We start from the raw sequence: 26,959 nt of genomic DNA, 5'->3' as shown, positions 1-26,959 counted from the left end.
TAAATTCCAGGCCATAAATGGTTTTTTAAGAATTACCTTTCTAACAAGATCCCAACAATGAATGTAACTGTACTGTATCCCTAAAATGTACCAATAAACTCAATTAAAGCTGGAAAAAAAAAAAGAATTACCTTTCTAAGAATGTTGCCTTTTCGCTGGCTTCTTTTGCCTTAGTCAGTATGACACCGAGATAATATAGCTAGTTAGATCACTGTCTTGCTTCCCTTTAGATTATAAATGATATGCATCTTTGTAAATTCTTAGTCTTCATAAAAGGACTCAATAAATATTTGCTTAAGTCATTTAGGTTTTCTGGACATACAATATTGAGAATGACTACACCTTATAGCTGCGTAGTTCTACCCACACCAAGAATGTATGGTATTTTATAAGAACTTTCTTGTTTATATCCCTGAATTCAAGAATATTTTTTATTTTTATTTTTTAACTTTTTTTTTAATCATTGAGTTTATTGGTACATTTTAGGTATACAGTACAGTTACATTCTTTACATGACAGGTCTTGGTTCTCATTTTTTCCCCTTGTCCCTGCCCTCCCTTCACCCCCTCCTCCTTTCCCTGCTTACAGATATTTTATTTCCATTTTTTCATTTTCTCATATTTTTTCCTCTTCCCATATTATCTTCCCATTTCCCCTACACCTTTAACATTGTCAAGTATATCATTAGGATCTTATGTACCATTATAGTTTTTCACACCAGAGAAACTATTCAGTATTTATACATGTGTGACTTATTTATTTCACTTAGGAGTATATTCTTAATATGTATCCATTTTCCTATGAATGAATCTAATTTCTCATTCTTTATGGCTGAGTAGTATTCCATTTTAGAGAAAAACCACATCTTCTTTATTCAGTCTCCAACTGATGGGCAAGTGGGCTGTTTCCAAGTTTTAGCTATTATAAACTGTGCCACTATAAACATTGGTGTGCATATATCACTCTGGTACGATTCTTTTAATTCTTTTGGAAAGGTGCCCAGTAAAGGGATGGCTGGGTCAAATGGAACCTCCAGTCCAAGCTCTTTAAGGTATCTCCATATTGATTTCCATAGTGGTTGCACCAGTCTTCACTCCCACCAACAATGGAGAAGGGCTCCTTTCTCCCCACAACCCCACCAACATTTGTTATTGTGTGATTTCTTGATAGCAGCCATTCTTTGTGGGGTGAGGTGGAATCTCACTGTTGTTTTCATCTGCATCTCTCAAATGACCAGTGATGTGGAACATTTTTACATATATTTACTTGCTGCTTTTACTTCTTTGTCAGAAATGTCTGTTCATTTTAGATGCCCATTTTCGAATCAGGTCCTTATATTTGGGGGTGCTGATTGTTTTGAGTTCTTTATATATTCTAGATAAGAGCCTTTTGTCTGAGGAGCAGCTGGTAAAAAATTTTTCCCACATTGTAGGTGGTTTCTTGGTTCTGTTGATGGTTTCTTTTGCCGTGCAGAAGCTTCTTAATAAGATGAGATCCCAATTGTTGATTCTTTCTGCTAGTTCCCATGCTATTGAGGATTTGTTCATAAAGTCTTTTCCTATGTCATGTCGTCAAGAGTTCTGCCTCACTTATCTTCAGCAAGTTTAGTGTTTCTGTTTTAATATTTAGATCTTTAATCCACTTGGATTTTAGTTTAGTGCATGATGAAAGATAAGGGTCTAGTTTTAATCTGTGGCAGGTTGAAATCCAGTTTTCCCAACACCATTTATTAAAGAGACTATCTTGCCTCCAGTGAGGATGGTTGGCTCCTTTGTCAAAGATGAGGTAGCTGAGTATGTCTGGAGTTGTTTTTGTCTTTCAATCTATTTCACTGCTCTTCAGGTCTGTTTCTTTGCCAGTACCATGCTGTTTTTATCACAGTGGCTTTGTAGTATAGTTTCAAATTGGGAATTGTTATACCCGCTGCCATCTGTCTGTTGCCTAGGATGGCTTTTGCTATTCTAGGTCTCTTCTGGTTCCAAATGAATTTTTGGATTATTTTTTCTTCTCACCACTCCTCTTCAATATAGTTCTGGAAACATTAGCCACAGCAATTAGACAAGAGAAAGAAATTAAAGCAATAAAGATAGGAAAGAAAGAAGTTAAACTGTCATTATTTGCTGATGATATGATACTCTACATTGAAGACCCAAAAAATTCCACCAGAAGACTTCTAGACTTAAATGACACTTTTAGCAGAGTAGCTGGATACAAGGTCAACACTTAAAAATCAATAGCCTTCTTGTACATAGATAACAGACTCACTGAGAGAGAGATATTAGGGAAACAATTTCTTTCACAATAGCATCCAAAAAAAATGAAGTATCTAGGAATCAGTCTAATGAAAGAAGCAAAAGACCTCTACACTGAAAACTACAGCACTCTGAAAAAACAGATTGAAGAGGATATAAGAAAATGGAAAGACATCCCCTGCTCCTGGGTAGAAAGAATCAACATAGTGAAAATGGCCATACTACCAAAACTGCTATACAGATTCAATACAATGCTGATTGAAATTCCAGCACTATATTTCACAGAACTATTTTTTAACTTTTTAAATTCAGTGCATGTTTGCAGTACCTAATGTTTACATTCCTTGTGTGGAGTTGGTACATGTACACAACACACCTTAATTCCTTTCTTCATCCCCTTTTCCTCCCCTCCTTCTATCTCTTGATCCTTCTCTCTTGAGAAAGATCTCTCTCCCTCCTTCCTATTACCTATCTTTTATTCTGTTCTTTATTTGTAATTTGGATTTTTTAATATAAGGGAAACTGTGATATTTAAACTTGTGGGTTTGATTTATCTCATTTAACATATGGTTGAGAATAATTTTTATTCTGCTGGCTAAATTATAGCTGTTAATGAAGCCCCGTTTTGTAACCCTATCTTAACTAATCATTGAATATTTATTTTTACCCATTAAGCTTTGTGGGCCACTTAAGTCCTTGTCCCCCTCTTAATTAGGTTAATTAGTATTTTAGGTTTTAATTCACGAGACTTTTATAATTGCCTTATTTTCCAACTCACACTCATTTTCTTTTGTTTCTTTTGCTTTAACCACTTTACTGAGGTATGACTGACATAAAAAATGGCACATTTAAATGTATGTATGTCCATGAGTTTGGGGATAAGTATTATGGGTGAAGCCATAATCATCAACAAAGTCATAACTGTATCTATTATCTCCTGAAGTTTCCTCCTCCCCCTTTTATTATTGTTGCTATTTTGTGAAAGCTTAACAGCTACCCTCTTAACAATTTTAAGTATATAATAAAATATGGTTAGCTATGGACACTGTGCTATATAGATTTCCAGAATTTATTTATCTTTTATAGCTGTAACTGTATCCTTTATGAATCCTACTGTTTCTATGAATTGGACTTTTTAAAAAAATTTGACTATTTTAGAGTCCATGTATATGAGATGGTTTGTGTTTCCCTGGCTTATTTCACTTAATTCTGGGTTTATCCATGTTGTTACAAAGGCAGGATTTCTTTCTTTGTTCAGGCTGAATAGGGTTGCATTGTGTAAACAAATTGCATTTCCTTACCATTCATTTGTGAAGACATGGAGTTGATGCCATTACTCGGCTGATGTGAATAGTGTTGCTGTGAACATGGAAGTGCTGATAAATCCTCAAGATCCCAATTTCAATCCTTTTGGACATACATGGAGAAGTAGGATTTGCTGGACCACAGGCAGTTGTATTTTTAATTTTTGAGGAACTTCCATACTGTTTCCCATCTTGGCTGGACCAACTTATACACCAACAGTGTACAGGGTTTCCTTTCTTTCTCATGATCCTCAATGCCCAAGTTTTTATTATCCTTTTTGATTTTGTTGTTGTTTTATTTTCTAAATAGCCATCCTCATAAGTATACAATAGTATGTATGGCTTTTAGTCGCATTTCCCTGATGATTAGTGATGTTGAACACTTTTTTGTGTGTTTGTTGGATGTTTGCATGTCTTTAGAAAAATGTCCTTAAAGATCCTTTGCCCATTTTTCAAAAAGGCCTGTCTCTTTGGCGCCCTTTCTCTCCCTCTCTCTCTCTCTCTCTTTCTTGTCTTCTCTTCCCTCCTTCCTCCTTTCCTCCTTCCTATTCAATTATATGAATTCCTTGTATATTTTAGAAATCAATACTTTATCAAATATTTGATTTACCAATATTTTCTTTCATTTCATAGATTGCATTTTCATTGTGCTGATTATTTCCTGTACTGTACAGAAACTTATTAGCCTGTTGTAATCCCACATATTTATTTTTTATTTTGTTACTTGGGTGTTGGCGTCCTCTCCCAAAATTCCTTGTCAAGAACCACATCAAGGAGATTTTTCCCTATGTCCTTTGAAGTTGGTCTTGGCAATGAGTTTTTGTTTCTTTTTTTCTGGTCTTCCTTTTAAAATAATTTTTTAGTCCATTTCCAGTTCATTTTTATGAATGGTACAAGATATGGGCTTAATTGTATCCTTTTATATGTAGATATCCAGTTTTCCCAACACCATCTATTGATGGTACTGACTTTTGCCATTTTGAATTCTCAGTGTCCTTGCTGAAAACTGGTCAATATGAATATGAATATGAATATGCTCATTTCTAGGTGCTCTATTCTGTTCCATCAGTGTATTCTTTTTTCATGTCAGTATCATACTGTTGTGATTACTGTACCTTTCTGCTCTAATTTGAAATCAAGAAGTGTGATGATTCCAAATTTGTTTTTGTTGCACAATATTGCCTTGGTTATTCAGGGCTTTTCATGGTTCCACATGAATTTTAGGGTCCCCTCCCATTTCTGTGAGAAATTCCATTGGAATTTTGACAGTGATTGCCTCAAATCTGTAGATTGCCTTGTGTCATAAGGACATTTGAACAGTACTACTTTTTTAGATCCGTGAACATGTGATATCTTTCTTTTGTTTTGTGTCTACTTCAATTTATTTCATCGCTGCTTTATAATTTTCAGTGTATGTGTCTTTGGTGTCTTTTAGTTACATTGATGCTTACGTATTTTATTCTATGGGTTAAGTTTATTTTAAACTCCTGTTAGAACTTTATGGTGTCTTTTAGTTGCTTGAATGTCTTTACTATGTCAAATGATTCTTCTGCTCTAAAATGTTTATATTTCAAGATAATAGAGATTGAAAACTTCAGCCTACTGAGAATTTGCCCATTCTGCATACGACTGTCTTTTGTTGCCCAAAAAAACTATATCATATTTAACAATACAGTACTTTGATTGTTTTAACCTTAGTTTTCAATGATAACGCCATCTTGATTATAAAGATTCCAGGAACCTTTAAAATATTTTTAATGAGCAATACTATACTTTATCAACACTTTTGTAATAGCAGAAATGTGGAGCACACTTAAATGATTGTTTAAATAACGTACAGTGTCGTCTAGGCAAAGGAGTACTATGTTTTAAATAATCTGACCAGTGGAGATGTGAAAGAAGTGTTGAAGATAAAACAAAATTGCTCATGCATTGAAGCTGGTTGACGTGTGCCTACAGATTCGCTGTATATTTAAAATATTTATTTCTAAAAATGTTTGAAAAATAATATAAATGGCCTCATGTCCTGAAGGAAATACTTTTCAGGGATACTCATTAACATTCATAGACTGACTGAGCACATACAGTACATTTTAGCTGATTAGCAAACATGTTCAGATACAGAGCCAAACCACTTCTAACTAGCTGAAGATTTAATGAGTGAACTGTGTTTACTCGCCAAATATGAAGTGTTGTAATACCTTCATAACAATAGGCTCTTTTAAAAACGTACTTTGTGGCATTAAAAAAGACAAACATGTCTGTTAAAAGAGAGAAAGACCCACCAGTATCAATTGCTGTTATAATAACACAAAGACAGCCAGCCAGACATGGGGTACCTCCTGATGGAATTCTATGTTACCACCTAGAAGTATTCTTGCAGTGATGGGTAAAAAGTCCAAGGATAACTTATGTCTGTGGCAGACAATCAGAGAGAGCAGAGTGGAAGCTAGAAGTCCAGATGCATTATCACATTTGTTCTGCACATCTTTCTGAAATACAAAATTTAGTCACTGTCACTATTACTTGAGACGGTGGAATTCAAACAATAGTGCCAGGCCTGTGACCACTTGATGAATAAACTCAGGAAGCAGAGCCTCCCAGGCCTCAGGCTTCATGTCAAAGAGCATGCTTGCCAAGTGGAAAAATGAGGCTGCTCATCACAGAGGAGCAGTAAATGCACTAAGGTACACATGGGAGAGAACACACAGGAGGAAGATGATCCTCACCTCAAAATCCTGATAGGCACAGTCGTCTTCTCTAGCAGCAGAAGAGTATAGTAGACTGTTTTAATGATTGAGTGCAGATCCTTGCATCCCACAGCTCAAAAGAGTGGATAATGACATTGGCATTTTTATCGGCAAAGGAGTCAACAGCTTTCTCTAGAAGGACAGCCATCCCAGTGTCACCAAAGTGGAGTCCTTGTCTGAGAGGGGACAAGGCAGGCTTCATGGATACAGGATACCTGCAATTGTAGAGGGCGCCACTCTCAGAGGGTACTTGCCTCTCTTCTCTGCTGTCACCAAATTAACATGCTTAATAATTCAAATTTTGAGCTTGTGTTTTGCAAGTGAAGTCTTCTGGGACCACTGAGCATGCACCTGAATAGCAGGGAGAGGCCTAGTGGCAGGGGCACAGGCACAAGCCCAGGCTTGTGGCGATGGCAGTGCTTAGGTGCATGCCTGGGACAGTCCAAGGCACTGTGATGTCCCAAGGTAAATGGGCCAGGACTTGGGTCCAAATCAGTATCATGAGGACAGCAACAGAGGCAGAAGCAGCAGTAACAGCAAAAGTGGTAAAGGCAGAGACAGACAATTGTCACAGCCTCGAGAGATGGAAAGGGATTCACATGAGGGTGGCTCTGGGACCCAGCCTAGGAGCCAGGTCCCCAGAGCTGGTCCACGTGGCTTCTCCATATTAGGGACAGAAACTGCTGGCACTCCTGCAGAAAATATTTTAGTGAATTATTACAAAATAGAAACAAACATGTAGAGGTCACAATAAAAAAAAAATATCAGCATGAGTTATTAGAACTCATCAGTTTAAAATCTCCAGTTTTCAAAAATTGGCAGTCACCAAATTGCAAATCTAATATCCATGGGCTTATAAATAGGAATTAAACTTAAAGATCTTTGTATTTAATGGAAAAGAATACTTTTCCTATAAAGCTTTGAATAAACCAAGGATTAGCAAGGAAGACCATTTTTAATGTTATTTTTTTCTTTGTAACTGAAATAGCCTGAAGCAGTGTTTGGGTGTAGACACAGATCATAACGGTTCTCGCACAGCCCCCACAAGTTACACAGAATGTCACAGGAAACGTGAAAATGAGTGTTGAATAAATTTACATTTAAAATTAAGTCTACAAGTAAAGCTGGCTGGTATAGGGTTAAATCTTTTTAGAATAATTATTATATAAGACTCATGATCTTTTCGCAATAATTCATCAGAAATTTATCCAAGTGTCACAGCCTGCAAAGACTCTTAACAATCCCTGTAAACAGATGCATCTGCAGATTCTTCTCAAACTGAAAGTTGCAAAAAATGATTTGTGGTCTTCTATTTCCCAAGAGCAACTGACATCAGTTAAATAATGTTGATTGAAAGTGAAGTTGCAAAAATCGTAGTTTTGGCAATCTAATAAATGAATTTGCAGAAAAGTGAGCCAGAAAAATCATATGACCGAGATAACATATTATTATTTATTTTACTGCATAAAATTATGACATCAAATATTTTCTTACAGTTTATAAACCTTTATTACTCATGTGTCATTGTCATCCCTATTATATTTCATAAGTAATAAAATATTTTAAAGGGCCAATTTTCTTTTGGTAACCTTCGTGGTATATTGTTCTTGCTTTTTAAACAAAGAGCTCTACATTCCCTTTTTGCACTGAGCCCTACAAATTCTAGAGATAGCCTGCCAATACAATTTGGGAAAGAAAAATTTTCAAAGCTGGTGATAGAAGTTGCCCACAGCAATCACAGTAGAATTTCAGTTTTACTCCTCTGGGACTTCAGTTTTGGGCAAACTGACTTTCTAATAAATTAAGTAAATTATTATCACTCCATTGGTTCAGCATTAGCATTTCATTTCTGAAAAGTCAAGCAAACTAGTTGAAATTGGATTATTCTTTGGATATTAGAGAGTGGTACAACTTGTTTATTCCACTAGCAAATATTTTTAGCACGCATTCTATTGTGTGTGTCATTTGCCAGGTGTCAAAGCCACACAAGCAGATAAATAAACTTCTGTTCCAAGGAGTCCAGTTCTGGACACAATATGAAAAGTAGTAATTCAAGGGTGGCCACAGAATCGTGGACAAAGCAGACATTGTAGAGGCATCAGAAAGCAAGCGACTAACCCAGTGGGAAAGCGGAACGTCCCCACCTTGGGCTCCATGACTCTCTAGGCCATGTGGACCTGTGCCCTCAGTGTGATCTTTTTATCCCTGGCACTGCAAGTGGAGAGCAAAGAGCCACTGCCAGAGCCTGCACACCACCAGCCCTGCCACCAGCACAGCCTGGTGAACCGGTGTCCTGTCTGACCCTTCCCTGGGTTTGGCTCCAGAGCCCATCCCTGGCCCGGCCCTTTTCTTGCCCATAGCTCAGCCTGGCTGTTTCCAAACTAATGGACATTGATTTTGTGTCCTATTTTAAGGATGAAGGCTACATTTATTTATTCACTCAATAAATAGTAACTGAGTGCTCACTGCAGTGTTCAGTAAATTTAAAGCCAAGTCTCTGCCCTCACAGAGCTTAGAATAAAGATTTGAATGCAGCAATAAGGAGTATGTGGGGGTGGAGCGTCACTCAGTAGTTGATCCTTACCTGCTAGCAGGATCAAGGCCCTGGGTTTGATCTCCACCTCTGTAAAAAGGGAGAAGTGAGGAGAGAGGGCGAGGTGGAAGGGGGGTGTCTAGGAATAGCATTGCAACAGAGCAGCCTTTTGCAATAACAAGATCATAGCTAACTTTCTTAACATAGCATTTCAGGTTTTTGCTATTGTCATTATTTTCCATGAATTTTACTTTATAAGTGAAGACACCCCTAAACAGCTGAATATGGAATGCCTTTTGTTTCAGAATTGTAAGAAATGGAAGATAGCTCCACAGACACAGAAAAAGAAGAGGAAGAGGAGGAAGATGGAAAGTATAAAGAAGACATCGGTTATGCCATAGTGCCCACGATTAACATTCAAGACGAGCGGTTTGTCGATTTATCAGCAACTCCAGCTTTCCTTTGTCTGAATGAGGTATGTGATATTAGTATTTATTTATTATTATTTTACGGTGTTGTTATAGTAAACCTGAATTGCCATCTACTTGAAAATTCAGATGAAGCCAATATAATGATCAAAATTCTTCATTACATACGTCCTGCGGGTAATAGGTACAGTTTAAAGCCCTTTAGAACAAAATTGACTTTGCTTTTTCTTTCAAGAGCTTATCGTGTAATTCTGGACTGATATAGAAGCGTAGGTTCGGTGCTCTTAAAGCATAATTCTGTGTTTCCCCGAAAATAAGAGCTAGCTAGGAAATAATCAACCTTGAAAACTAGAGATCAAGAGTGCTGGTCCCAGTGAGCTTCCCCTTACCTCACAGAGTGGCCACCAACCAAGAGAACAGTGGTGGCAGCTAGGGCAAGGGCAAGGCTGACAGGGGCTGGCATTTCTGAGCTCCGGTTTTCAAGGCTGGTTATTTTCCAGCTAGGTCTTATTTTCAGGGAGAGAGGGTACATATTTATATAGGTGCAGTTATGCACAGTGCATAGGTTGCTGCAGCGTGAAATGAACAAGATTTCTTTAATTATTGTATGTACTTCATGTACTCAATAAAATGAAGTTAAAAGATCTTGTCATATAATGACAGACAGGAAGAACATGCAGGCACCTAATTACGTAGCGTTGCCCCAGTGAAACACTGAAATCCACTGCTTCCTATCTGCAAGGAAACAGAGGGGACAACGATAAGCTATGTACTCTCAGTGTCTGATTTTGAAAGCAAAATGAAATACCCATACATGAGGAGAGTTGAGTTTTTAAAGAAATAATAACTAACCACACGCGCAGCTGTTGTTTGGTCCTGCCGTAGAGCTGTAGTTTACAAAATGATTTAGAGGACATTTGAATTCCCGGCTATTAACTTTATGTACAGATAACTGAATAAACATCCTAAAAAATTTGATAGTCATGCAAAAATAAGCTTAAAAACTCTTAAAGCAATTACAGAGTTTATTCAAAACCAGGAAGCAAAAGCAAACAGGAATAGAATACAATAAAAAACAATTTTAAAGTGATAGCATTCTGTGTGGGTGTGTGTTTGTGTGTCTCTGTGTTTATGTGTCTCTAGGATCTAAATTGCTAAATTGTTTATTTTTTCATTTATTTGACATAGTGTCAGATATACAAGAAAGTTACAAGAATAGTAGAAAGAAATCCACGCACACTTCACCCCAATATCCCAGACGTTACTACCTCACTGTCCTGGCTTTACCCTTTCTTCCTCTCCCTCTTCCCCTCCCCTCCCCCTCCCGTCCTCTCCTTTTTCTTCCTCTTGTCTCCTCTTCCCTCTTGTCCCTTCTCTTTCCGTGCCTCTCTCTCATCTCCCCTGTGTCCTGAGGACAAGATGCCCCTTTATAACGCACTGTATCTGTTTCCTAGAAATTCATTCATTCTGTTCTTTTACACAATGAAATCATGAGATCAGCATCGCTGTAATACCATTATCTGATCTACAGGCCTTGTTCAGATCTTGCCAACTGTGTCACTGGCATTCTTTACAGGACAGCTGATGACGGTCCGTTCCACTATACATTTACAGGTGTTGCCCCACTCAGTAGTCATCTCTTTAGCTCACCTTTACTCTGGAACAGCTCCTTGAAATTTTTACAAATTTTTCTATAACATTGACACCATTGAAGAGCATAGGCTGGTGATTTTGTAGAATTTCTTTCAAGTTGTATTTTTCTGACTTCCTCATCTTTAGATTCAAGTTACACATTTTTGGTAGAAGCAGACACAGTGTTATGTGCTTGTCGAGCATCTTGTATCAGAAGCTCGTGATGTTGACTTACCCATCGCTAGTTAGGGTGGTAACCTCCGGGTTTCTTTTATATATATTACCATTATTTTTCTATTTGAAATTAATAAATGCCTACTGGGAAAATACCTGAGGTTATATATGTGCCTTACTCCTAAAATTTTCACTTACTAGCTCGACCTCTATTGATTCTTGCCCAGATTAATTCTTATGATGGTGGTTTTCTAATTCTGTGTGTGTGTGTGTGTTTCAGTGAGGAGGCTCAAACCCACTACATGCTAGGCAAACGCTGTACAGGGAGCCACATTGCCAGTGCCCCCCCCATTATTTTGTTCGTGGTGGTGCTGGTGGTTTTTGAGATGAAGTCTCACTGTGTTGCCAAGCTGGATTCGAACTGCTGGGCTCAAGTGATCCTCCTGCCTCAGCCGCTGTTTGGCTCCTCGGACAATTGCGTTAGATGGCTTCCTGCTCTCAGGGAGAACGTTCTCTTCATTCTGACTTACTGATTTCCCCGTTTATCCTTGTGGGCTTATGATATCTTACAGCATTTTATTCAGTGACTCGTTCATTTTGACTGCTTAATTATCCTGATCCAACCAGTGCATGCATCTTTAAATTGGCCCATGTGTCCTTTTGGCCTGTCTGGAGGGTTCTCTGTGCACTTCCTTACTTTCTGACACCAGAATGTGTTCCAGGCTCATGTTGTGTTTTCTTTGCTCCAGCCCTGGAATCAGTCTTTTTTCAGAAGACCCCTAGTTTCCTTTTGTGGAGAACAATATTTGGAAGCATCCTGGTGCTGGGTATTTGCAGTGCACCCTGGCTGGGTCATTACTACTGATGTGTCATTGCTTTAGATCCTCTCAGAGGACAGAGTTAAAAATGGATGCATGAATATTTGTATCTGCACAGTCTTCATATATTTAAAACCATGAATTCATAGCTGATAAGGGTTCTATATATCTGCCAAAACCTGTCCTATGTCCAACTTTGCAATAGAATTTCTATCCCTACTAATTCAATGAAATCAAAACTAAAGCTAAACTTGTGCCATAAATTTGTTTAATGTGGTTACTGCCCAAGAGGTTTTACCAATGCATACTCTTGACATTAGGTCACCCATTCTGAGGATAATTACATTAGGTTGCAAACCTAGTCACTTTGGTCCTAACTGAAACATCTTCCTGAGATGTAGCCCATTTGCTGCCTCATCCCAAAGGCAACTGACTTCACAGCTGCTGAATGTGAACAAACCAGCATCTTATGAGGAAGAACCCCACCTCCCCAATGTGTTCTCCAAACACCAACCTAGCCCCTGTGGGAAACCTAAGGGACAAAGCCAGTAGACTGCAATGGAGGCGCAGACAGACCCCTCCATCTCAGCGCTACAACTGTTGGTTGGCCTTCCGGCTGCTCCAGACTTCTCATCGGGCTCTGTCTGAAACCCTGACCTCTCTGGGATGTGTAATGACGCATTTCTTCTGTCTCACACACTGTGTTTTGGTGTCACCTCCTCATTCCATCTCACCCGTCCCCTCCACCTCATCCCCAGGTCAGGTCAGTCCCTCCTCAGTGAAAGATCAAATTAGAGAAAACACACTAAGAAAAAATTGCAAGTTGACTTTGTGCAGCAAAATTATGCTGACAGTAAAAATTATACTCAAAGGTTTTTTAAAGCCAAAGATGAAGTACAAAATGTTTGCTTTGTCAATTGAAAGAGGAATTCAGAAGACTTACCCATATTTATTTTCAACCTAACACTTTATTAAGCATTTTAAAATCTTAATACATAGCACGCACAAACTATAAACATTCACTGTTAGATGTGACAAATCTCTGATCAAGTGGCTCTGCAAGAAATTTCAATAATAGTATCAAAGAACTGTCTTGCCTACTCCGGCATAGTCTCAACACTAACATTTTTACTGCATAATAACTAATCCTCAAACCTATGAAATCTTACAGAACAAATTATTGGCCTCAGACAACTTCGGTAACACGTACGAATGATGAAGGGGGTGGGGAAGTGGCTTAGGGGCACAGCACTTGCCTCACTTGCGCGAGACCCTGGGTCTGATCGCTAGCACTGCACATACAAACAAAACCCCACCAAGATATTATTAAGGATTGAAGCTATAGCTTTAGTTTCTAATTCTTTTGACATTAAAAAGAAAGATTTATAGGGGCCTTAAAGTTTTTAACCACCATTATATAAAGTTGTCCTCCTTCAGCTGTCTAAACAGAAATGATTATCTGCTGAATAGCAAGAATTCAGAGGGCAGCTGAAAGAAAGTTGTCAGGAATCCTCTTCCAAAAGTCCAGATGCTTGGTGTCACACTGAAAGAATGAGAGCCCCTTAGAGTGTTTATTGTTATTCATGCCAGTCGCACAACTGGCCTGGCACCACTGCGTGGCAAAGCTGGGATGTCAGGCTGCCGTCCAGTATTGCTGAGGAGTGAGTTCAGTGTGGTGTGCACTGCGCTCTGCAGTTTGGAACTGTGCCACTTTACAGTCCATCGTCCACTTAGACCCTCGTGATCTTCTTGCTTCGTCTGGGACTCTCCCACATTTAGAGGTAATAAATTCAGACCCCAAAGGAAACTGGCTATATCAAAACTTGCTTATGGCTTTCCCCAAACCCATCTCATCGTGGTGCCTCTGAAAATAATGTATCATTCAAACTGAAAAACCAAATGAAATTCTTGCATAGATCACACTTTGCGAATCTCATGTCCTTCTGGAGATTGCCTGGCACCCAGGTCACAGGTTTCTCCAGCCTCCCAACTCTTGCAGTATTTGAAGGCCACACCCATTATGAAATACTTGGTCACCAACAGATACTTCCAGAGGAAGCTCACCATAAGATACTGCTCAGAAAATTTAGGGTTTCATACCGACATTACGATCTCATTAAGGAAGAAGATAAACAGGGCAGGAACTAGACTGTTCATTCACTCTTCGGGATGAGTGCCAACTGTGTCTCTTGGAACTAAGCCACACGACTCCCCCTTATTGCTGGACACCTGCTCCCCGACTCCGCCGTTGCTGCCTCACCCTGAGGCCTGGCACGCCACGTTACTCTTGTCCCACTGAGAAATGAATCACACCCCAGATTCTATTTTTTAATATTTTGTTCAATTTTTATGTATCCATATATATTAAATCTCACAAATAATGACTGTGCGACTCAGTGAAATTTTTCATATGCTTACAGCCAACAAGTTCATCACTGAATTTGTCAGTCTTCTCCCAAACCTCTCTCCTGTGTTCCTTGCCAGTTTGAAAATTAAATACTTGTGTCACTCGAATTTATCTCTTCTCCCACCATATTCTCGGTTAGGTTAACATCTGTTTCCAGCAACCTGAAGTTCTCTCTGGGAGCCTTCCCAGTCCTCCCTCTCATCAGAGATAACTACTGTTCTGACTTACCACCATATGTTTGCCTCTTCTTCGACACCTTGTGAATGGAATCATATACACTATGTTTTCGATCTGGCTTCTTATGCTCAGCATGATACCCATGAGATTCATTAGTAACTTTGTGAATGGCAGTAGCTTCTTTTTCCTACTGCTGCATAGGATCCAACCATTTGTATACATGATTTGTACTTACAAATTCATTTATTGTGCCTATATACTAGAGTAGGGCTACTGGGCCTAGTCTAGGTTTCTGTTCAGCTGTAGCAGAGACTTCCAAGTGGTTTGCTCACAGAGTGGTACCGACATATGTGCTGATGGCTTTCACATCGGGTGCTGAAACACATCCAGGCCTAGTGGAAGTTACCGCTTTTGTGGAGCTCCCCAAGGCTGGATCTGCACTGGAACCTGTTCGTGCTGAGTAAAGCAGCACGGACTTACAAAAGTGGCAGTAGTGGTCTAGTTGGGTGTTAGATGATGAACTTTCCCACGACTTGAAAGCCGTAAAATTATTTTTGTTTTAATGCCATGAGCTAACATCAAAGTATATTTTGCCTAAGTTTTTGTGGCTCTTTGCTTTTCACCAAGAGCTCCTACTTCTCTTCATTTACTGTGAATAATTCTTGTGCTGATCCTTAAGTCTTTGACTGCACATAGCCAAGAGCTAAGGAAAAGCATGCTCCGGATTGTTTGGGAGGCAGGGGGGTGAAAATATGACCATGGCAGGGAAACACTGAGGAAACAAACATGTGAATCGGGTTGGAATATGAACTCTGTCCCAGTAGAGTGTGGATGAGTATGTATTAATTGTAGGTGAGCAGATAAAAAGAGACTAGGTTTGTTAACAGTATGACCTATCACTAAACTGTGTATAACCAGGTTATATATAAAACTCTGAACTGTTGGACTTCTTTAAAAATGTGTAATAGTGATATTGCATCTAGGTTTTTGTTTTTGTTTTGTTTTGTTTTGGGTACCGGGGATGCAAGGCAGGTGGCGGAACCACTGAGCTAAATCCCCGGGCCTGCATCGAAGTTTTAGTTGCATGTCAGATTCTATAAGAACTGAAATACCAAGAAGTTTGTGAAGAATAATGGTAGCCATTAAATCTTCATCCACTTCACAGATGTTTACACAGCACCCACCGTCTGCCAGGCGCTGTTAAGAGACATTTATTATTGTTGTTATGAAAGCACTGAAATCTAATTTATCCTTCAACGTCTCTGCTGTGCTGACCTGTGCTGAATACCATAGGAATTCTTTGACACAAAGCACAAGAAAGGATCCTCTTCCTTACAGGCTTTGTTTGGGAACAAGAAGTTTGAGAAGTTGTGTGTCAACAAAGGGCAGTATGTGGTCACAGGCCTAGAAGCTTCACACAGTTCCACTAGCACTGAAAGGAGGGGTTATCGCTGTGTGATGAGACGATTTAGAGAGGCTTTTTGAAGGTGGTAAGCCGTGAGCAGGACATCTATATCGGCGGATTCTACTACAACTGTGTTTTTCTGTCCTTGACCTGCCCCATACACACTTGCACTTGTGTCTTCAGACCCCAAGGAACCTCAAAGCAAATGTATGCAGTACTGACTTTGTGCACGATTCTTTCTCCAAAGCTACTCCCCTCTTGTGTTGTGTTTCTCTCTTGTAAATATCTCCTAATTTCACCTCTTGTCTGTTCCTTTCCTCCCACCATGGAGATAAGACAGGAAGAGCAGTTGAACTAATGCAGTGGTCATGGGGGAAGGAACAAATATGTTTGGGAGAGATATCAGAGAAAGATACAATACTGGGCTGAGACGTTGGTTGAGGGGTGAGGAAAAGCGTCTAAATTGATGTTTGGAATTCTGATTTAGGAATGGGCTCAATTATGAAAACATAAGTGACAGAATTCAGAAGAAGCAACGAACCCAAGGCCAATGTGTAGTGTGTGGATTTGAGCTTGCTAGGGAAGTCCCTGGCTGGAGAGGTAGAGACCTAGTAGGGCCTCGATAGTTTTCAGATTGCTTTCTGAAAGGAGGGAGGACGACTGCGACTTCCTATGCAGGCATACTTAACATAGTCTGTCATTACGCATTTACAGAAAAACACTGCCATTGTTTACCTGATTCTGTACCTTTGGAAAGATTGATTTACTGGTATATTCACATACATTTGGTTCTCATAAGGATGGTACCAGATAAATAAATTTTGGATTTTTGAAAATCTCATTAATTACTGAAAATGTTGGTGCTTTTCTGATACCACAAAAGCCTTATTCATTTTCTAGGTTGGAGCTCCTGTACGTTTACTGGTGAGCTTCTTGAGATAATCTCTAATGAAATTCGAAATATTTTTCAAGGAATTAAAATAGCTCCTCTTTTGTACCTTACCTAATTGATCAGATAACTGGTTATAGAGATGAAAAGGTAAGAAGAGTCTCGCCTTCAAGGACCTGAAAGTCAAAGCAGTTTGAAGTTTGTAATTTAGTTTTCCAGATGAGTCCCTAAGCAACAACAATTTTGAAATTGTCTTTTCCATCAGGAAGACTGAGACCCATCTTGGGTTGTGCACCTGGGCAGAGGCAGAAGAACCCCACTCTGCCATCTTGTCCCTTAACACCTGTTACATTTGATATTGCTCCGTCCATGTTCACACGTTCAAGCACAATTTTAGGCTCTGACAAATTGACTTTTAAAATCAACTGTGTTAAAATAAAAAAGAAAGATAAATATGTAATGACTCAATTAGTTATGTAGGGCCAGAGATTTAACTCAATGGTACCACTGCCTGCCTTGCAAGCGCAGGGTCCTGAGTTCAATCCCTGGTACCAAAAAAAACCAAACCAAAAACAAACAAACAAAAAACACTTTTCTTCTATTAGTTATGTATTTAATCATTGATTTCCCTATTTTTTCTTTAGTCACCATATCTCATTAATAGCTGTACTTAAAGGATATATATATTTTTTTAAACTGCTAAATTTATTTTTCAAATATTTTTGTAAATCTTACCATTATTGGTATGTTTTCATTTTTTCCATCACACATCCAAGCAGCCTTACAAGAATCATTTTTCAAGATTTCATGTAGCTGTCATGAGATTTTAAACAACATTATAGTTTATTAAACAGTGGAATACAGATGGAGTCCACTGTTCCCATATAGGTTTTGTTTTTTCCCTGTTGTTGCTGATTTTCTTGTCTTTACCATGACAGTGGGTAGAAATTTAAAACTCGTTCCATTATGGAAGAAGACTTTGGGATGTGCCAAGAATCCACTTAAGTATTTAGGTATCCATTTAGCTTGTGTCTATGTACAAAGATTAAAGATTTATATTAGGGTTACAAAAATACAAGTCATATTCCACTGTGCAAGGCATACTAACACCCCTAAACTTAATCTGTAAAACCATACACTGGAGCAGGTTATGGTTGAAGAAGAGAAGAGCCCATGTGAAGATGTTCTTACTCTTGGCACCTTCAAAATGATAAACATGAAGGCTGGTTCTGGCCAAGAATCTGGGTGTTGTGACAATAGGAATTTGAACCGGCTGTGATTAGTGCCAAGGAGTCAGAAGAGCACTGAAAACCCAGGGTGAAGAACAACGAGTGGTTCCTCCACCTCCTGCCTTCCATTGCTCATTCTGAACGTCCTTACTGAGCGTCTGAATACACCAGGAGCTAAGAGGAAAAGGTGTGTCCCTTGTCTGTACGGTTTATCCTCTCCTCCTACCCTGTATCTTTTTCTAGTCCTTCACTGACATAATTAGTTTCTCATTTGTATGTGTGTTTGTGTATGAGTGCATGTGGATTTATTTTTGATTATTTAATAAAGTTTTAATTACCTGTTTTCATGGATTTTTAAACTACTGTTATTGCAACTTGATTAAATGTTAAAAATAATAACCTGAACTTGGATGGTATCTTTTAAAAATTAGCCACTGTGAACATATGTTGCATCTAAAAGTAATAGGAGAAATAATTAATGACGTTTTCTGCTCTGGTGAAAGAAACCTTGAGGGAGAAAGTAAGTTGGGTTCTGAAAGCTTGTGGTTCTTGATTGAAAATGTGCATCTTGAAAAAGATAGTACCTTTAATAATCCAAGAACTATTTGGAACCGAAGACTGAAGTTTAAGGATTAAAATGAAGAATATCTTTTTCAGTTAAAAAAATAAATATATGGGGGCTTGGGTGTGGAGCAGAGCTTCTTTCTATATGTCAAAGACTGTTTAAAATATAGTAATAGAAACTTTGAGGCGTAGGAAGGCCAACAGACTGGATGATGATTGCCACTGAGGTGCTTAACACCCACAGGCCCCACTTCCCATGGGGCAGTGCGGTGGAGGGCCGCCAATCACGTGGGTAAGTTCCGGAGGAAGTGTAGGTAGAGGGGCAGAAGGAAAGGGAGGGACTATGAAAAGAGCCTTTATTGTGCTTTTCCAGCAAAGGGTGAGACAGAGGTAGGGCCAGCCATTCACCAGTTTAAACAGTGTCAGCAGGTTCTGGGGTATTCGTGCAGCCCCAGTTGGTCTGCTACTGGGTACTACGATGGTTGGGGCAGATGGGTACTGACTCAGGATTAGTGCGTTTGCATTTGAAAAGTGTGCCCTGGGGGGCAGACTGGGCCTAGGTGAGTCTTGGCAGGAGGCCAAAGGTGAGGTGACTCGGGCTGTGGTGTTAACAGGCTGTCCAGAATAGGGTGTAACTGGCGTATGCAGGTAGGGCAAATGTTACAGCATGGATTTTGCAGAAAAGCGAAGCCTGGTTAGTACAGTGACCTGTGTGTATTTCCATTTTTTGTATATAAATTCTTTTCATGTTCTTTTTTCTATATCGTTATTGAGTGGTTTGAGTTTGTACGTATAAATTCTTAGGAACTCTACACATTTAGAAACTTGATCGTCAAGTGTGATCTACACTATTTTCTCTGTTTATTGGATTTCTTTTACGTTTGCTGATGGTGATTTCCCCCCTAGTAGAACTCTATTTTTTTTTAATGTGCTTGAATTTATTGACTTTTTTTTCTTTGTAGCATCAGGATTTCTGGGCCATACTTTCAAAGACCTTTGTGTTACCCTGAGGTTGTAAATCTGTTTCCTGTGTCTTCTCCTGGTATCTTGATAGTCTGCGTCATCATCATGTTTTAACCTTTGTTCCATCCGGTACAGTTGGTGGTAGGAGAAACAGAAAGGGGATTCCCGTAACAAGCTTGAAGCCAGCACCAAGTCCATTATCTCGAGGCAAAAGCCCTTCCCACATCCTCAGCCCACAGGTACCTGGGAGGGGACCAACCAGGACACCTGGATGACATCATACATACGAAACACGAGGACCTAAGAATGGCCTGGCATGAAACCTCAGATTAAGAAGATAGGAATGTTGCTGTCTATTAAGGCTACAAAGTAAGACTGGACAGGCTCAAAATATTGTAAATCTTGAGGGTTGTGGAAAAATATCTCTCAAGCCAGCAGGAGGTGAGGGAGCAGTTTGGTGATGATGGTTCTTGTTTCTAACTGCATTCCTAGCTGTGCAGTCTTTAGAAAGGCATTTATGCTCTCTGAGCTTTGCTTTATACTCATAAATCAGTTTTCAGCTCATGACCCTCACTGCCTACCGTGGTATCGCATATTCAGTTGTTTTCGTTACCTTTTCTCTGGTGGGAACCTCACACAGAGGACCTGTCCCCACGCAGCCTCACAGAAACACAGAGCTGGGGAAGCAGCCTGGCTGTGCAGAGCTGTCTTTCAGGAAATGGCCCAAGCCCAGCCCTTAAACTTGCACACATCCCTCTCCAGCAGATGCCTCTTCACATCCTTTCCAGTCCTTTAGAACTTGCCTCTCCCCCACCCCCCCCACCTCCCGCCAGCTTTTTCTTTTAATCTCCACCCACCTTTCCTTGATGTCTTTGGCCATTTCGATTTTTTGGAACACGGCCTTGGGGCTCCTTCCAGTTTTCCTTCCCATCCAGGGTCCCATCGTCCTCTCTCAGGCCCAGGCTCACAGCCCAGGAATCCAGAGAGCTTGGAGACACTGAGATGTGAATTTTCCTTCTTTACCATAAAGACTGTCACCTCCTGGACCTTGTAGACAAACCCCTCTGACATGTCACCCGCTGTCTTCACTGTCCTCTGTCACACAGCCCAGGCCTTGGGAGAATTCCATGTCTTAGTGTTTTCCCTGGCTCCAGACTCTCCACCCTGTACCCAGACAGTGGTGCCATCCCTCATCCTGCACCTGGGAGCAGAGCAGGGTGGGGACCCTGCTGCCCTGGCCACTTCCAAACTGCAGAATTCATCTTTCAATGGCAGCTTGGGTCCCACCTTTCCCCGAAAGTAACTCGTTTCCTGACAGAATCTGATCATTTTTGCTCTGAAACCTCTTGCACAGAGTGCTATACTTACCTCATGTTGCTTATTTTGCTTTTCTGTTTCATAGTTGTTGTTGCTCCTGCTGTTGCTATTACTGTTTGATAAGATCTTTCTGTGTGTCTCAGGCTGAACTCTTGGGCTCAAATGTGTGTCTTGGACTCTTGGGCTCAAATGATCCTCCTGCATCAGCCTCCCAAGTAGCTGCAACTACAGCCACACACCACCATGCCTAGCTCTTGTTTTTTAAGCTCAAGCATCTTTAGGGACTTCGGGGGTAGAAGTGATGGTACTGATGTTCATAGGGAACTTACTTAGCTCACTGCCCTGAGTGTAGCCATGCCAGTCTTTCAAAGAGAGTGATCACAGACAGTGATCAGTAACGCCCTCCACTCAAGTAGTCACACTAAAGATTTACACTCCGAACTTGAAGAGAACAAGATTCTTCTGAGTTTTTTGAAGGCATTTCCATCCGCATCACTTCAGTCTAAGTTCTCACCACTTAAATGTTTGAAATGAGAATGTCACACATTTATTTAAGCTTTATTTCACCAGCTGAGTCCTCAAACAGATATGCAATAGGAATGCAATAATTATCAAATATTTTTTTTAAAAAAACCCAACAATTTTCTTTATATGAAATTAAAGCCAAAGCCGTAAGATACAGAAAAGCAGAACTATTCCAGTTGGACCACTTTTCACATATCATACATTCTCTGGTCTCCTCCCCAACCCTTCTTTCTTTGGCTTTCCTAACTCAGGTCAGCAAAACATTGGGGTCGCTAGGGACATAGTTTGAGAACCTCTACCCCGGCTGTGTTCATTATGAAAGCTTTCCTTCCAGTTCCATAATCACACATGACACCAGGGTCCCTGTAGGTTCTTAATAATTGGCTTCATCGGGCTTAGAATAATTTATTTCCTGTAAAATAGAAAGTTAAACGGGAACCATCACCAGCACTGTTCATTTGTAAATGAAACATTTTAAAGCCTTTTTTATCTGAAAAATAAAAATAGAACTTTGGCGTTCATATGAGAAGCCTTATAGCTTCCAAAGAATTTGCAAAGTGCTCTGTCCTTGAGTGGAATGGGTTCATCAGTGAATTCTGCCACGTAACCATGGAGTAAAGTGGTGTTTGCACAGCATAAAAACTTGTTTGCCTTTTCTGTCAGAGTTGTTACAAATTTTGACTTCATTGCAGGAAGAAAAGAAATTTTGACCACTGGGTTGAACACAGACACTCACATACTTAAAAATATTAATTTTTGAAATGTCTCCTGTCAAACAGTTATATAATTAGTTTGCAAAGTTACAAAAAAAAAAATGTTTCATACAATTGGAATCACTTTCCACTATCCCTGAGAGTCAGAGGAGGAACAATTCCAAGTTTTACTATGTGTGTACTTTGTCTGTGGGAAGTTAGCCCATTTTGTAAGAATAGCCAATGCCAGAAAAGCTGAAGACAGGCGATGGTCTACAGGTGGTGAACCACTGTAGACACCTGAGGCTTTACCTTTTTCCATCGGGAAAGACTGTAGGGAGGGTAAAGCATCTCCTCCTGTAGCAGCTTTAATCACAGCAAGCAGACACAACTGGAAATCCTCCTAAGGAGCGTGTGGGGCAGGGCTGGCCCGCAGCAAACGACAGCTGCTCATCATTATCAGTTCAGCAAAGCAAGAGCTAACTAAAAAGTAAAACAGGTCAGGTCTCCCTTAGAAAAGCTTTCCATTACTGGATGGGAAATAAATGCAAGCAAGTAATTTTATGGACCCTTCTTTGATAAACTTTTCTAACAAGAATAAACTGCTTTCATCTTGGAGAAAATGAGAATATTTTTTCAGAGATAAAACCTAAACAAGTTTTCTTATCCAGTGTTCCCACACAGGCTGTACTTTCCATGAGGCAATTTTTTTTTTTGGTACCAGGGATTGAACTCATGACCTTACACTTGTGAGACAGGCACAGTGCCACTGAGCTAAATCCTCAGCCCTCCATGAGGCCTTTTGTAATAGAGGAGCAATTCATTTTAAACATTATCATTCTCCTTAAGTTGAAAAATCTTGAATACTAAAAATTAAAATCAGATTTTCAGTTTAGAGAGTTATTTATTTATTGGTACCGGAAATCAAACTCTGGTCCTTGCACTTGCGAGGCAGGCGGTGGAACCACTGGGCCAAATCCCCGGCCCTAGAGAGCTATTTTGAAAAAGACATATAGAAAACTTTAAGCATATAGCACCACACTATCTATGCTCAGAGTAGGCAAATGGTAAGTGCTTGTTGGATTCAAATAATAAATAACTGTCGGGCATGGTGGTGCGTGCCTATAATCCAGCAGTTGGGAGGCCGAGCAGGAAAATCTCTATGAGTTCAAGACCAGCCTATGGTACATAGTGAGTTTAAGACCAGCCTAAACCCTAAACTATTTTGTCTAACACATTAAAAAAATCACAAATGTAATACCAGCTGAAGGGCTAAAAAGGAAAGCTTGTATGTTTATCTTTAAATGTGATTGTTTCTTTTCCAAAGGAGAATATGGTATAGATTTCCTCTTGAAATTGCTAATAATACAGATCTTTGTGAGGGCTGTTATGTCCACAAAGATGCTGGCTGTCAGAGGATGACTTTAATTTTGGCTTTCCCCCAGGACTTTAGGTTCATGATTCTTGCTGGATTGGCTATTGACCACCTTATGGGAGTTGCAGGTCTGTTTCATTTGTATGAGCAAGTTTCCTTGTATAGTACAACATGAGTTACATGACATGCATGCAACAAATAGCATGCATAAGCATGTGCACACACGTGTTTGTATATGGATGTGCATATCCGTCATCCGAGGGAAACCTCCCTGTTGCGAACCGGCGACGCAGAGCACTGTCCTGCAGTGCCTCAAACCTGAAACAGCAGCGGGGTGGAGATGGGGCAGAGAGAAAGGAAGGATGCCAAGAGTCTGATCAAGGTGATGTTTATTGCAAACAAGCATCAGCCTTTTAAAGGCACATCAACGGGAAACACCTGACTCCTACAGCTAACGTCAGATTTTTAACAGGAAGTACCTGACTCCTACAGATCTTTGGCTATCCGAGTTTCTCTCGTGCAGGGTCAGAAACAAGTTTAACACGTGCAGTCCTTAAAGAGGAACAAATGTTATCTTTCAAAAAGCCAGTGGGCCATGGCTGGCTTCCCACACCTCCCCATATGCAGAGGGTAACAGCCATCTCCAACCGAAGCTGGAACATTCAGAGGAAAACTGCTAGTCAAGTTCATTTATACTTTGAGAACTACCAGAAATAAAAGATTAGGTTATCTTTAATATGGCTAACTTTTGGAAAACATTTGTGACAGAAATGAAGTTGAAAGTCATTAACCTACCTAAGAGAAAGAGAATAAAACCAATCTGTGCTGAAAGTTTAAAATAATAGCAAACTACTAACTTAATGATTGTAGTTCATTAAATATCCATCCATGGTTCTTCAAACTGGACAATATGCTATTAGAAATTTGAAAGTCTCTGGCTCTGTGGCCTCTCGTGTTTCTTCTGCTCCTGTGTGCATAGATGCACATAGATCTACACATGATGTATCCTGTAGAGCAAGACCTTCGTGTCCCCAGGTGGTGCCTCCCAGAAGGGCAGGATCCAGGCCGCAAAGGTCACTGAACTGTGCCATGGCTTCTGAAGTCAAAAGCAGCATTTTGTAGAATACATAGAGGTTTTTGCTTTGTTTTGTTTTGTTTTGTTTTTAAGATATCCCAGCAAGTCAACAAAAGAATGTTGCTATACCATAATGGTTCCTGAGATACACCACAACTCACCAAAAAAGTGTTGCTGGCAGAAGCAAGGAAGAGCAAATCTAAACTTGAAATAATCTAGAGTAAGGATTGTTCCAATGGCAATCAAGGTCTGCCCTGTCCTCATTTCAGTTGGTGGCAGATCTATCTTCACTGGGCTGAAATCTGTGGTGCTTCTAATGTTTGTATTATGCACTGCTGATCTCTCTGATCCCCAAATTTTGTCAGTCTGCCTTCAAAATCAATGCGCTTTTCTTCACCCACAGTGGTGCATGCTTCCACCTCTCACCAAGATCCATGTAGGCACCATTCAACATGCGTGTTTGTATATGGATGTGCATATCTGTCATCCGAGGGAAACCTCCCCATATTCAGCAACAAGTGTGAACCTCGTAAACTGGGTGGGATCTTTTCCCTCTGCTACCCAAGCCCTTCATGTCTCTTACATGGCCAGACTCCGAGGCACAATCCTGACTGTGGCTTACAAGGCCTATGTGATCCCACCCCACCCCTGTTTATCTGGAGCACCCCCAATCTCTCTCTGATCTCACCTCCTACACCCACCAGCCAGGCCTTTCTGCTTTTTCCACATCAGCCTCTTTGCCAGCCCTCAAGTCTGCCAACCACTCTACAGGCGCCAGACTTTCACCCCCATGCTCCTTTGGTTTGGAACACCCTTCTGGTATCACTTGGCTTGGGCTCTCCTTTCTTTCACTCTCTGTGGAAATAAAGCCCTGCTTCATTTTTCACTGCATTTATCACATATGCAGTTGCCTGCTCTGATACCGTGTAAACTTGGGTGGATTTTGGTCTGTATCGGTCACTGATATTGTCTCCAGCCTCCTAGAAAACTTCTGCACATGGTGTCTGTTCTAAGTATTCACTGAAAGAATTAAGGCTAACTCTACCCTGGATTTCCTACCTCTAAAAGTCTTTGAGTTTTAAGATATTTCAGGCTTTTGTGTTAATTAATATGAGCTAATTAACATGAGTTAGTTAACATGAATTAGTTAAGAAACTAGTAGAGCCAAACACATCTGCATTCTCTTAAATATAACTATTACTAAATTCAGTGACATCACAAATTATCTCTTCTTCCTTAGTCAAGCAGCCTCAGAATTTGTCCAACATCTCCCCTAGCCTTCTGCTGATAAAAATTAGCAAGAGTCTCCCCCTCTAAACTGGCTTTATACTTGGTATCAGGACGCGCTCTCACTCCAGATTTGTGCATTCAGATCAGTGGGATGAAGGGAGTCTGAAGGAGAATTAAGAGCATTTCTTACGGAGAGAAAACAGCAGCGTCTCCCAGCAGGGCAGGAAGAGCCTCATCAAAGGTTGGGTGAGACCACGTCAAGCACTAAAGGAAGCTGGGTCACAGGTCACATTTGAGGTTCAGGGTACTCCAGTTCCCCAAATGCACCCATTTCCTCTTCTTTTCAGCGATTTCTAATCAATAAACAAGAGAGACCTGGAGAGGCTATGTAGGTGTTGCAACTTGGCAAAGCAGAGTGAAATTAGAGTTGGCTTGTTGCCTCTGGGGAGAAGGGGGCACTGGAAGTGAAGGTGGTTTGCAAAGAGGTCTTTTGTATAATGTTTAATTTTTTTTAATTCCGGTATTTTTGTATGAAGAAAATTCATTTCCAAATTATAGTGTAAGTAGTATGAAACCACTCTAACAATACTTTGGTCTCAAATCCACTTTACTTCTATCCAAATACACAGGGTAAAATCTAGACAGTTTCTGAATCATGCGCAATAAGGAATACACAGGAGAGTGCAGAATCAAAAATGAAAGGTGCGAACCCAAACTAGTGTCATCAGGGAATACCGCACAGAAGAGAGAAGTAGTCGGGATGATAGCAAAAGAAACCAACTGTTTCTCAGAGATTAGAGGAGAACCCAAGCTTAACTGTCCTCCCCTGTGAGCACAGAGAAAGGCTGCCCTCGGGCACTTGCATAGTGCAGATTCTAGGGAAAACTTAAGACAGCTGAGGTTCAGTTGTTTACCTGAGCATGGACTAACAGCCTATTGGAAAGCAGGTGAATCTTGTGTTAAGTTGATTGCTTGTGCCCGTGTTTGGGTGAATAAAGGCAAGAGGAGGCAGGTGCTTCTCTTCCCACTAAGAGCCATAGAGCTTCCAGGAATGCCTTCCTGTTAATCTGGCTCCGCTTCTTTGTTATTCGTCCTTCTCTGCCTGCCTTGTGGGGTGGGGGGCAAAGTAGCAGATTTAGGTCCTGAAACAAAGCTAGCTGTGTGGATTGGGTGGGTTGGGTGGGACTCAGGTGGGGAAGACGCCTGGACTCGAAAAACCA

The 26,959-nt window shown here is 40.2% G+C and overlaps 2 protein-coding genes across 6 annotated transcripts in view; both read left to right on the top strand.

Moving 5' to 3' along the window:
* Nucleotides 1–9,201, top strand: part of Fbxl13 (F-box and leucine rich repeat protein 13) — a 273,523-nt gene extending 264,322 nt beyond the window's left edge. Inside the window, exon 22 of the mRNA XM_033756570.1 lies at nt 9,145–9,201. The gene's annotated coding sequence lies outside the window, so the exon portion shown is untranslated. The remainder of the gene's footprint in view (nt 1–9,144) is intronic.
* Nucleotides 1–26,959, top strand: part of Ccdc146 (coiled-coil domain containing 146) — a 166,510-nt gene that overhangs the window by 64,611 nt on the left and 74,940 nt on the right. For 3 of the 5 annotated variants that reach the window (XM_033756564.1, XM_010636934.2, XM_010636927.2), the window contains exon 2: nt 9,145–9,314. In XM_033756564.1, the coding sequence (XP_033612455.1) occupies nt 9,156–9,314 (159 nt within the window). In that variant the 5' untranslated portion in view covers nt 9,145–9,155. Of the gene's footprint in view, nt 1–9,144; nt 9,315–26,959 lie in introns of those variants that run through there. The other 2 variants (XM_010636953.2, XM_010636943.2) reach the window with 2 other exon arrangements.

The sequence above is a fragment of the Fukomys damarensis genome, unplaced genomic scaffold (genome assembly GCF_012274545.1).
Source record: "Fukomys damarensis isolate Sample0158 unplaced genomic scaffold, DMR_v1.0_HiC HiC_scaffold_4, whole genome shotgun sequence".
NCBI lineage: Eukaryota > Metazoa > Chordata > Mammalia > Rodentia > Bathyergidae > Fukomys > Fukomys damarensis.
The sequence above is the reverse complement of the archived record's forward strand: the minus strand, read 5'-3'. Positions and strand labels throughout refer to the sequence as shown.